This window comes from Ictalurus punctatus, chromosome 3 (assembly GCF_001660625.3).
Source record: "Ictalurus punctatus breed USDA103 chromosome 3, Coco_2.0, whole genome shotgun sequence".
NCBI classification, from domain to species: Eukaryota; Metazoa; Chordata; class Actinopteri; order Siluriformes; family Ictaluridae; genus Ictalurus; species Ictalurus punctatus.
In genome coordinates this window covers 18,115,348-18,128,233 of record NC_030418.2, presented here as the reverse complement: position 1 = coordinate 18,128,233, position 12,886 = coordinate 18,115,348, and the positions used below count along the sequence as shown (strand labels likewise).

The 12,886-nt window shown below is 41.7% G+C and overlaps 1 protein-coding gene across 2 annotated transcripts in view; it reads right to left on the bottom strand.

Annotated features, from left to right (window-relative positions):
* The window catches only part of pcdh15a (protocadherin-related 15a), a 216,012-nt gene that overhangs the window by 75,364 nt on the left and 127,762 nt on the right, over positions 1-12,886 (bottom strand). For both annotated transcript variants that reach the window (XM_053679710.1, XM_017464981.3), the window contains 2 exons: positions 8,729-9,034; positions 5,041-5,265 (listed from right to left, as the gene is read on the bottom strand). In XM_053679710.1, the coding sequence (XP_053535685.1) occupies positions 5,041-5,265; positions 8,729-9,034 (531 nt within the window). The remainder of the gene's footprint in view (positions 1-5,040; positions 5,266-8,728; positions 9,035-12,886) is intronic.

Here is a 12,886-nt window from a genome sequence, read left to right as displayed (position 1 = left end):
CTCGCTTCAGAGATGTCAGGGCCAGCTGATGAGCTACCATTAGAGTCAGAAGCTTCTCAGAGGCTGACTCTAAGAGTTCAAATGGGGTCCCTGACAGACCTTCCAGGACCACAGAAAGGTCCCAGGAAGGTATGCGCGGCCTGCAGATGGGCCTCAGCCGTCTGACACCACGCATGAACCTCGAAGTTAGAGGATGCTGCCCCACAGAGGCTCCATCAACAGGGGGATGGCTGGCCGAAATGGTGGCCCCGTAAGCCCTGATTGTAGAAGGAGCCCACCCCACTGAGAAATGTTCTTGTAAGAACTCCAGGACTGTAGCTATTGCGCAGTTCACTGGGTCTACAGTGGATCCCTGCGGATGGGAATCTCTCAAGGAGTGCCATCTAGCAGGGATATTATCTCTGAGAACTATATTTGAGCTGGCCAATAAGGTGCTACTAGCAGCAGACAGACTGTCTTGGCGAACTCTCGCTAGAACTTGTGGCAGCAGAGCGATCGGGGGAAGCGTACAGATGTGAACTCAGCCACATGTGCACCATGGTCCTAACTGTCCTAACAGTCCTAACTGTTTGGGAGAAGTGAGGGCGAACTACAACGGGCCGTGTGTTGTCTCCTCGGAGGCGAACACATGCAGGACGTCTGCACCCACATTCCAGTTGCCCATATTGTACATTGCACTCAGTGACAAACTTTCCTTCTGCCCAGAGAAGAATTAGTTGTGCCTGCCTGAACAGGGGGTGCGGACATAATCCTCCCTGCTGGTCAATATATGAGAGCACCGCTGTGTTGTCTGTTAACACATGGTGACCTCTCAACTGAGGAAGAAGAAATTTCAGTGCTAGAAATATGGCCCACATTTCTAGGCAACTTATATGCCGCTCCTGATGAGGGCCGCTCCAGAGACCGTGAGCTGCACAGCTGTCTAAGACTGCGCTCCAGCCTGTGAGGGAGGTGTCTGTCAATACCGTCTTCTGCTAAGGAGACACCCCTAGAGTGTGACCCAAGACTAGAAACTGGGGACACTCAAATTCTCAGAGCACATAGGCATCGCCGTGTGACAAGGTTTCGTCCTTGGACGAAACCCCCAACTTCTCAGCCACCACTGAATGGTCTCCTGTGCAATAGGCCCATAAGCACCAATAGTCTCCAGCTTCATCTTGCCCAGTGTTGATAGGATTGACCCTACGCATGTTGGGGATAGAAATGTCCTCATCCTAGTAGAATCCTTATAACCCCTAGAAAAGTTGTCCACTGCACTGGGGAAAGCATACTTTTCTGAGGTTCAACCTGAGCCCCATGTTCATGTTCATGTTGCAGGGAACAACATCTCGATGTTGAACCACCAGTTCCCTGGATCGTGTTAGAATTAACCAGTCGTCCAGGTAGTTTAGTACGCGGACGCCCTGGAGTCACAATGAAGCCAGAGTGACATCCATGCACTTTATGAAGGTGCAAGGGGATAAAGCTAGCAATATTTCTATGTGGAAATACGCACCTTTTAGATCTATCGTCACAAACCAGTCCTCAAACTGAATCTATGTAACGATAAGTTTGGGCGTCAGCATTTTGAACCTGTATGTCCGAGGAGAACAGTTCAGATGACCCAGATCTAAAATTGGTCACATACTCCTATTTTTTGAGGACCAGGAAATAACGGCTGTAAAAACTTCCCTCCCTCAGGGAACGGGGTACATGTTCTATGGCCCCTTTGTCCAAGAGGGATCTTACCTCCTGCGCTAACATCGGGCTCTGGTCTGTGCTGACTACTGTGGTGAACCAGGGGGTCGAACTCTAAACTGGACCTTTATGACCATTCTCAGATCAGGCCTAGTAGCAGGCCGCAACTGTGGCCGCCCAGTTCCCCTGGCTGTCTGTGGGGCTTGGCGGGCTGCCATACTCGCCTTCTGTGTCTCCCTCGCACTAGTGGTGGCCCGGGCTCCACTCGTGGATGCCCGGGTGAACTCGACACAACAGGGAAGGAACTGGCTGAATGCCGCCATATGTCGAGCTCACTCAGCAGGTCTGCTTGGTAGGCCTGCAACACTGTCATTGTCTGCAGTGACCCACAAGCAAGACTATTACTGCATAGGCCTTGCCCACCAATGTCACAGTGGCCTTACATGGTGGCTTGGATGGCAAAGCCATAGCTAAATAGCCATGCCATTCATTCCCCACAATGGCCGAATAAGCCAATATTGTGGGGTTATAAATGCGGCTTATGCATGGTTTTCCCCCAGAAGCCTGATATTTTGTCATGCACTTCTGGAAGAGAGGGGAGTTTTCTGCAGTATGAGGGATTTACTTTCACTGGGGAGAAAAAGGCTCATCCAGCCTTAGTAATCACTTCAAGCAGCTCTTTATATGCTGCTCTCAGTTTTTAGCACATCCTTCTGGCTCCTCGGAGTCGGAGAGGAATTATTACTAAAATTTTTATGCGTGTTTTTTTTCTCTTTTTTTTTTCATTTTGTCTTTCCATAGCGGAAGGAGGAGTCGCGACGCGTGTTCCAAAATCCAGTGGAGAGCCGGACCCCGAAGACAGAGCAAGAGATAGAGCAGTGCTTGTTTCCGGCTCTTCTTCTGGATCCATAAGAGATCCCCCGGACCTGAGACGGCTAGCTGCCTCGGCAGCAGCCAGCCCAGATCCGAGGGGCTCTGAAACCCAACTCCCTTCGGCTTCCAAGAAGAGCGCGAGTCGTGAGCAGAGCTACCTGATGTAGGCATTACCAAGCGCAGCCTCTCGAGGCTGCCATCGTATGCTTTACTCCTAAACACTTCACCCAGAAAGTGTGCACTACTCCCGTGATGTAGTGCACGGGACGGCAGCAATCCGTACCACACTTCCTGAATTTTCTCACTCATATTTTTCTCTGGCGCTTATTTATTTTTTTTCTTCTTTTTTTTTTAAAAGGGATAGAAAAGTCCAGAGATTTTGAGAAAAGATAGAGAGGAAATGAAGCATCTTTTTGTTTATTTACACAAACAACCGACGTGCAGTCTCGCTGAAGATAATAAGGCTGTTGGTGCGGTTCACAGGTGCCATATTTATATCACCCGACGTGCTAAATTGCCACATCACCTGATCATAGGCATGATTTTACACAAGCTTCAGATTCCGGTCACGCACGAGAGGCGCTCCCATAGTGTTATGCTAAACGCAACGTCGAAGTTCCATTTAAAAGGGAACTGTGAACTCAGTGGCAAAATGTTACATGGTCTTCAAATAAACAGCATTCTTTGTTAACCATTGTATAAGCTTCCTTTTCACTAATCATGGTTTATGAATGCGCCGGCAGAGTTTTCGTTTACGCTTTCAAAGTTTTCATTTGCACTCTGCAAGTTATCGTTTACCATTCTGGCACAAATCTCACGTGTGGCTGGGGCTTAACAGCGATTTACTCTCATTGGTTAGTGAGATTTGGATTGACAGCTCGAGTGTCCAGCTGAGGAGGAGGATCATGATGGTGATGATCACAACGACGATGATGAAGCTCCATGCCGCTCCTAAGAGCTCATCTGGAAAAAAATAGTCAACACTACCCAATATGAGACCTCAAATATTAATAACGAACTAATATACTAACTAAGTAAGTAAGCAATTTCCACTGCAAAGTACAAACAATATAACTATACAGAGAACCACATACACAACTCTCTCCAAAATTCACACCATTGAAGAATCTACTACATGGTCAGGGAGCTGTCAGAGTGTTTTTCTTCTTCCTCATTGAATATTTTCGTGTGTTTTTTTTTCTTGAAAAGTTACGATCAATACTTTTGTAACAAATTTAATTCCATAATATTTTCACGTATTAAAAAAAAAATCTAGTCAGCACACAAGTCAGGATCCATCAATGTCAGATGTCTAGGATACAAGACAAACACACAAATGCACACACACAGGCTAATCAGTCCATTTTGATCCTATGGCTAATCTTCTGAAACACTGGAGACTTTCCCTCCCTCATACTGTATATGTGGATAATTGCAGTCCAAAAGCTAATGAGTCATTCAAGACTGAAATAGCTACACCACCACTGTAACTTGCACTCAGACATAACTATCACACACATCACCGTTAGCCAAGTAGAAAACAGCAAAACTGGCAAAAGATCAAATGTTACACAGGTCTCTTTAACTGATGTACCTCTCCACTGTCTATAGCTATAGTTGTAACTTCTCCAGCTAATTAAATTCTGAGAACATATTTGCTTGGTATTGATGGAACCCGTGATCCTTCCTGACCAGGATAAAGTGGTAAATGAAGATGAATCAAAGATGAATAAAATGCAGGAAGCCCACCAATAACACAAAACATTGCCTTTGCTGACTGCTATAGACTAAGATACTATTTGAAATGATACAATCATTTTAAAAGATCACATTTAAGTACGTTTCAGGAATTATGATCAGGTAGTTTTGTGCTGAAAGTGACCAATTGAAACAACAGACATTATAATACTTACACTAAATGTTATGGTTTGTTGCTAAGAAGGAAACGAGATAATCTGCGTCTTTGGGACAGTTTTAGTCTTTTAGTGAGTGAAACATGAGGGTCATGAGAGTACTGTAGTACAACGACATCACTAACTTCTAACTACGAAAGCCCTAAGTGACCATGCATTATTTTATATAAAATATCAAAGTAAAAATTAATCTGTTCATCCATGATGCTACAGGATTATGCTAAGCATTTGCTGCCTCCAGAACAATCAAAACAACATGTTATGTCGAGTAAACAGAAAAATTAAATTGTGATGACAAGAAAACAACTTCTATCTCAATATCACGAGAAAACAACTATTTTGTCATGCAGAGACCACGAGAGAATTAAGTTGAGATCACAAGAAAACAACTTTTATTTTGTCAAGATCATGAGACAACAACAAAGAAAATGAATAATAATGCACAGCCACTTAGGGCTTCTGCAGCTTACAGCTAAAATGGCCAGTGATGAATTTAAAGATATTCCCATAGATGTATAAGAAGCCAATGAAAGAGCTTGGGTGTTTGCACCATATTCAGTATTGCCAGCTGACTTACCGTTATCCTCACTGTAACTGTAGCTATTCCAGGGGGCAGGACACCTTCATAATCCAGAGCCTCCACCTGGAATGTGTAGTTAGCACCATCTCGACCAAGAGCCTCAAAGTCCAGAGACTGCAGCACTGACAGAGCTCCAGTGATCCTGTCTACTGCAAACAGCTGACGTGCTGCCTCTGTCCTTATAGTATATGTTATATTAGAGATGAGATCTTCATCTGTAGCCTGGACAGAGAGAGAGAGAGAGAGAGAGAGAGAGAGAGAGAGAGAGAGAGAGAGAGAGAGAGAGAGAGAGAGAGAGTAGTAGTGGGAGGAAGTTTGTAATTTGGTTAAAGATACAGACAATGCCATTAGAGATAGCAACAGTGCCTTTATTTAAGGGTAGTTAAGGGTTGAGTTTACATTGCTACATGAACTCCACATACAGTCCCCTCTGGAACTATTGGAATGGCAAGACCAATTCATTTGTTTCTGCTGTAGACTGAAGACATTTGGGAAAGAAATACAGAGATGAGCCACAAAAGTTCTGGAACCAAGTTTAACCTCATCCAAAGTGATGGAAAGAGCAAAGTGTAGAGAGAGAAAGGATCTGCTCATGATCCAAAACATACAAGCTCATCTGTGAAACATGGTGGAGGTAGTGTCATGGCTTGGGCTTGCATGACTGCTTCTGGAACAGGCTCACTAATCTTTATTGATGACGTAACTCATGATGGTAGCAGCAGAATGAATTCAGAAGTTTACAGAAACATTCTGTCTGCCAATTTACAGAGAAATACATCCAAATTAATGGGGAGGCACTTCATCATGCAGCAAGACAATGATCCAAAACACACTGCAACTCAACAAAGAACTTCATATGGGGGGAAAATGGAAGGTTTTACACTGTCCAAGTCAATCACCAGACCTTAACCCTATTGAGCATGCATTTCACCAACTGAAGAGGAGACTGAAGCCTGGAAAAGCATCGCAAAAAAAAAACCCCAATGATTTGGTGAAGTCAGTGAGTCACAGGCTTGATGTGGTTATTGCCAGCAAGAGATATGCAACCAAATATTAAGTGTTATTTACTTTAATTTACTTCAAGGCTTATCTGTTCCTATATTTTTGCTCGCCTAAAAATTGGGTGGTCTGATACGAAAGGTTCTATATTTTATGTTGTTTAACACATCTTGATGTAAATACCAGGAAATAAAAGCTGAAATCCTAAACTCTCGTCTCAGTCATCTTTTGTTATCAAACCCAAATATCTTTGGTGATTAGCACAAACAAATGAATTGGCCTTACCATTCAAATAGTTTCAGAGGGCACTGTAAGCCTTTCTCTACAACTTACCTAAACGAATGACAATATCACAGCCTCGTAACAATATGTTATCCACATATTCTCAGACTCTAAATTAAAGCAAGCTTTGATATTTGACATGTCATGTGTCATTACAGTGATGTCACTCTGACATGCCAGAAGTAGACTGAGCTACAAAGTTAGCTGTCATAATGTAAAATCCATCAGACTGCAAAGTTTTAGAACATGACCTTATGTGAACACTTGACTCAGATGTTATATGACCTTGATGTCAATAAGAGCAATCTTTATGAGAGCAGACACTAGGCTTGTGCAATATAACAATATTATCATCCCTACACCATATTACATTATCCAGTGACATTGATCAGCGATTACATAATATTAAAAGACCTGCCAAGCATTAGGCAGTTTGCATTTGAGCTCCACAAAACCATCAAAGTGTGGTAGTGTTAGAGAGTAAAAGGTTAATAGTTAGGCACAGTGCTTTATGGGTATTGTAGTTGTAGTTAAAGAAATCTCTAAATTTTTTTAAGTCCACTAGCATGCATAATTTTCTTTTGATTTAGCCTGTGGAAGTAAAACCGGCTGAAATAAATGCCACCCATTCAGCAGCACTCTCTTCTGACTCATAAGTGTGAAGGGAAAAGCGATGAAAATATGGTAAATAACTTTTCTGTGCTGGAGTGGCAGAAGTTCACGCAAGCACAGAAAAGGTAACACTAGTACAACTATCCCTAACCACACACACACCCCCCCTTCTCATCCCTTGCTTTCTGTCCATAGTAAATGGAGAATAGTTTGAATTAATTAATGTGAAACAATATCAACCAGTTTGTGTTAGACTTAGCTAGACAAGTATGTGTTTAACAGCAGTTTATTATTATATTTACTGGTGACTAGTAGTGTCTCCAAAAACATTTTGCTTAAACTGGTCAAAACTGCTTTATCAGTTTTCAGAGGATGAGGATTTGAAACCAAAAATATTCAATCAGTTTGGAACAAGGTGTCTAATTTAGCATTTTACAAATGCTGTTAGTGATGATAATTAGAATGTGATTAAAATGCAGTGTTTTTTTTTTTTTTGTTTGTTTGTTTTACTGCCTGCTTCTCCTCAAAACAGTAAAAATGTTGGCCACATGAACACACACACACACACACACACACACACACACACACACACACACACACACACACACACACACACACACACACACAAATGAGTTCTCCTGGCTCAAACCCCAAGTCTGATTAGAAATCTGGCAGGAGAGCAGTAGTTCAGGAGCTCAGCGACTAGCATGTCTCTCTGTGGGTGTAGGAACCTTTCAGGATACTCCCTTTGATGTGGGAGGCACAGGGAATTACATTCTACACTCAGATTTTCTGAAATATATAAATAAAAGCCCCGAAAGCCCCAGTGAGCAGTAGCACATAAAGGGCTGAGCTCTTCATTTGGCCCAGATCAGAGCCTGTCACTGGGGCTCAGAATGCTCTGACTAGCCTGTGTAGGAGGGGCTTGGAGCTGTCCGCTACAGCAAGATAAAAAAAATATATATCACCATCGCTGTCATCTCCACCATCATCTCACTCTGTCAATCACCTGCTCTGTTCCATCTCTCTCACACTTTTTCTCCATCTACACATTCATCTCTCTCTATCCTCAAACAGCAAATTACTAGCTTAGTAATATGATGGTAATTGCATTCTTTTTTTGATTCAGCCTGCAAAAATCCCCACAGTGTTCTTGAGAGTGGACATGAAGAGATCTTTTCACAAATTCCATGAGGCCTTTTCTGCAAGATAGACTCTGGTTTTCTCCACTGAGCCTGTCAAATGTATCACAAATATTTGTTAAATGGAAAATGAACCCCCTATGGAAATAATATGCCCAGACCAATTTGTGAATTAAGACTTGATACAGACACTTGAGCAGTGAGTTCTGCAGCTTATCGCTTTTCCTTTGAGAGTGGTGCTAAAAAGCCCAGGAGCCAAGGATGAGTACAGGAACAGCTTCTCTGAGGCTTTGATGTTAAAGACAGTGCTTAAGCAGTACACTTCTACAAGGCGAGAGGGAGAAGAGTTTATAAAGCATTAGAAGTATTAATAAGAATAGAAAAATCAAAAAATAAGTTGTTTACTAGACTATGTAATAGCGCTAAAGAATGCAAAATATATGCTACACGTTACAGTATAATTCTTCAATAGAAAGAGTATAGAATGGATACAGGAACAGAGACAGCGGCTGGATACTCTAGGTTTTACGCAATCCTTTAAGGAGAAATCTACACAATCACTCAACAGAGGACCCAAGACCAAATCCAGTGATCTCTCATATAACCAGTGCCGAGTTGTTTTTTAATTGAGAAAGACTCTAGGAGCTTACATTAAGGCGAAGGATGACGGTTCCGGCTGGAGTGTTCTCAGGTACATTGACAACGTAAAATGGCTGGGAAAAGACAGGGCTGTTATCATTGATGTCTGACACTCGCACCAGCAGTGTGAGGGTTGTGCGTCGAGGGTCCACTGCCCCGTCCGAAGCTTCCACCACCACCTCGTACTGACTCTGAGTTTCCCGATCCAGAGGCACAGCTGTGAATATGCTGCCGTTAGCGTTAATGCTGAAGAGAGATGTGTGGGTGAGGAGCCGATAACGCACAAGACCATTCAGCCCAGCATCTGGATCTGAGGCCTAACAAAAGTGAATATGTGAGAGAGAGAGAGAGAGAGAGAGAGAGAGAGAGAGAGAGAGAGAGAGAGAGAGAGAGAGAGAGAATATGAGATTCCTTTAACACCAGTAAAGAAACCTCAAGCACAGACTTATATGCATCATCCTTGAATTCTCTAATTACCTGAACAAGCAATGCTGCAGAGTAGTTAATGATTTAACTTGATTAATGACATAATTGGAGCATCTTTTATAAAATAGAACGCAACAGACTTTGTGAATTCAGTTCACGGCTTTTTTTTAATTAATTCACAGCTTCTTTCTTTTTTTTTTTAACTTGAACTTGAGATAAGTTTTGCAAGATGACACATACTGCAATATGGGAGTTAAAAAGGTCAGACGCTCCAACTGCAGAGCTACTAATTAATTCATTAAACAATGTGCAATCAGGTTTAATATTAAACCATGTGAAACTCCCACAACAAGAAAAAAAATATTATTCAGACCAAAATTACATTTGAATGGTTTATTCAGGGAATGAAGAACGGGGGAAAATGAACAGCTTTTTGAATGGAGTCTTGGAGAGATGAATGAAGAAGGATAAATAAAAAGACATATAGACCAAATTGCTTAGTTCCAATATGCTTTGGTCAAGGCCTATGGGATACAAGATGTTGAGAGAAAGGAATGACTGAAGAAGAGCACAACTAATGTATTTTTATCCAGCTTTGGGGTAGAAATTAAGTTGAACAATTTGCTCGCTAGTAATTCACATCTGAATCCATTTCCCAATCCACCAGTGATCCAGAATCTACCACTGAACCAGAAGCTACCACTGATCCACGCCCATATCCAGTCTGTATTATTCACTGTTAAATCTTCATTTAGTTCAGTGTATACTGTATATGCAACCTATAATAACTGGGAGGTTTTGCCATTTTCTACAACCCCAATTCCAAAAAAGTTGGGATGCTGTGTAGAATGTAAATGTAAATAAAACCAGAATACAATGATTTGCAAATCTCATAAACCCATATGTTATTCACAATAGAACACAGAAAACATATAAAATGTTTAAACTGAATAAGTGTACCAATTTAAGAAAAAAATATGGTAATTTTGAATTTGATGGCTGCAACACATCTAAAAAAAATTGGGATGGGGAAACAAAAGGCTGGAAACATAAGTGTTACTAAAAAGAAACAGCTGGAGGGTCATTTTGCAACTAATTTGGTTAATTGGCAATAGGTCAGTAACATGACTGGGTATAAAAAGAGTATCTTAGAGAGGCAGAGTCTTTCAGAAGTAAAGATGGGATGGAATCTGGATGGAAGCATATGTTGCTCTAAAACCTATATATACCTTTCAGCATTGATGATGCCTTTCCAGATGTGAAAGCTGCCCATTCCATAGGCACTAATGCACTCCCATACCATCAGAGATGCAGACTTTTGAACTGAGCGCTGATCAAATGCCGGATGGTCCCTCTTCTCTTTAGTCCTCTTTAGTTCAGAGGATGAAGAATCCATGGTTTCTACAAAGAATTTCAAATTTCGATTTGTCTGACCACAAGAACAGTTTTCCACATTGCCTCAGTCCATTTAAAATGAGTTTTGGCCCAGAGAAGACACAGCATATCTGGATCATGTTCACATATGTCTTCTTTGCATCATAGAGCTTTAACCAGCATTTCTGGATTGCACGGTGAACTGTTTTCACAGACAATGAGTTCTGGAGGTGTTTCTGAGCCCATGCAGTGAGTTCCATTAAAGAATCATGCCTATTTTTAATGCAGCGCTGCCTGAGAGGATGCAATATTGATTTTCACCTTGTCCCTTGTGTTCAGAGATTTCTCTGGATTCTCAGAATCTTTTAATGATATTATGTACTGTATATGATGAGATATTTATAGTCTTCACAATTTTACGTTGAGGAACATTATTCTGAAATTGTTCCACAAATTGTAGATGCAGTTTTTCAGTTTGGTGAACCTCTGCACATCTTTACTTCTGAAAGATTGCCTCGCTAAGATACTCTTTTTATACCCAATCATGTTTCTGACCTGTTGCCAATTAACCTGCAGCTGTTTCTTTTTAGTAACACTTACTTTTCCAGCCTTTTGTTGCCCCGTCCCAACTTTAAGATGTGTTGCAGCCATCAAATTAAAAATTACTTTATTTTTTTTCTTAACATGATAGATTTACTCAGTTTAAACATTTGATATGTTTACTATGTTCTATTGTGAATAAAATATGTGTTTATGAGATTTGCAAATAATTGCATTCTGTTTTTATTTACATTTTACCCCGCGTCACAACTTTTTTGGAATTGGGGTTGTATGTGCTTGTCTGTGCATTGTTTTCTGTGTTTGATATTTCTTGTTTGGCATATGCTTCCGCCCTCAAAATTTGTCATCTTGTTTTCTGTTCATTGCTTTGTATAACTGATCGATTGACCCCTGCCTGTCTTGTCTACAGATAAGATAAGATAAGATAAACTTTATTGATCCCACACTGGGGAAATTCCCTCGTTACAACAGCTGAATTACACACACAAAAAACAGATAAATAAAGAATACACATTAAATAGGAATATAACTGAAAAAAGTCATATATATATATATATATATATATATATATATATATATATATATATATATATATACACACACACACACACACACACACAGTATCTCACAAAAGTGAGTACACCCCTCACATTTTTGTTAATATTTGATTATATCTTTTCATGTGACAACACTGAAGAAATGACACTTTGCTACAATGTAAAGTAGTGAGTGTAAAGCTTGTATAACAGTGTAAATTTACTGTCCCCTCAAAATAACTCAACACACAGCAATTAATGTCTAAACCGCTGGCAACAAAAGTGAGTACACCATTAAGTTAAAATGTCCAAATTGGGCCCAAAGTGTCAATATTTTTTTGTGGCCACCATTATTTTCCAGCACTGCCTTAACCCTCTTGGGCAAGGAGTTCACCAGATCTTCACAGGGTGCCGCTGGAGTCCTCTTCCACTCCTCCATGATGACATCACAGAGCTGTTGGACGTTAGAGACCTTGTGCTCCTCCACCTTCCGTTTGAGGATGCCCCACAGATGCTCAATAGGGTTTAATCCATCACCTTCACCCTCAGCTTCTTTAGCAAGGCAGTGGTCATCTTGGAGATGTGTTTGGGGTCGTTATCATGCTGGAATACTGCCCTGCGGCCCAGTCTCCGAAGGGAGGGGATCATGCTCTGCTTCAGTATGTCATAGTACATGTTTGCATTCATGGTTCCCTCAATGAACTGTAGCTCCCCAGTGCCAGCAGCACTCATGCAGCCCCAGACCATGACACTCCCACCACCATGCTTGACTGTAGGCAAGACACACTTGTCTTTGTACTCCTCACCTGGTTGCCACCACACACGCTTGACACCATCTGAACCAAATAAGTTTATCTTGGTCTCATCAGACCACAGGACATGGTTCCAGTAATCCATGTCCTTAGTCTGCTTGTCTTCAGCAAACTGTTTGCAGGCTTTCTTGTGCATCATCTTTAGAAGAGGCTTCCTTCTGGGATGACAGCCATGCAGACCAATTTGATGCAGTGTGCGGCGTATGGTCTGACCACTGACAGGCTGATCCCCCACCCTTCAACCTCTGCAGCAATGCTGGCAGCACTCATACGTCTATTTCCCAAACACAACCTCTGGATATGACGCTGAGCACATGCACTCAACTTCTTTGGTCGACCATGGCGAGGCCTGTTCTGAGTGGAACCTGTCCTGTTAAACTGCTGTATGGTCTTGGCCATCGTGCTGCAGCTCAGTGTCAGGGTCTTGGCAATTTTCTTATAGCCTAGGCCATCTTTATGT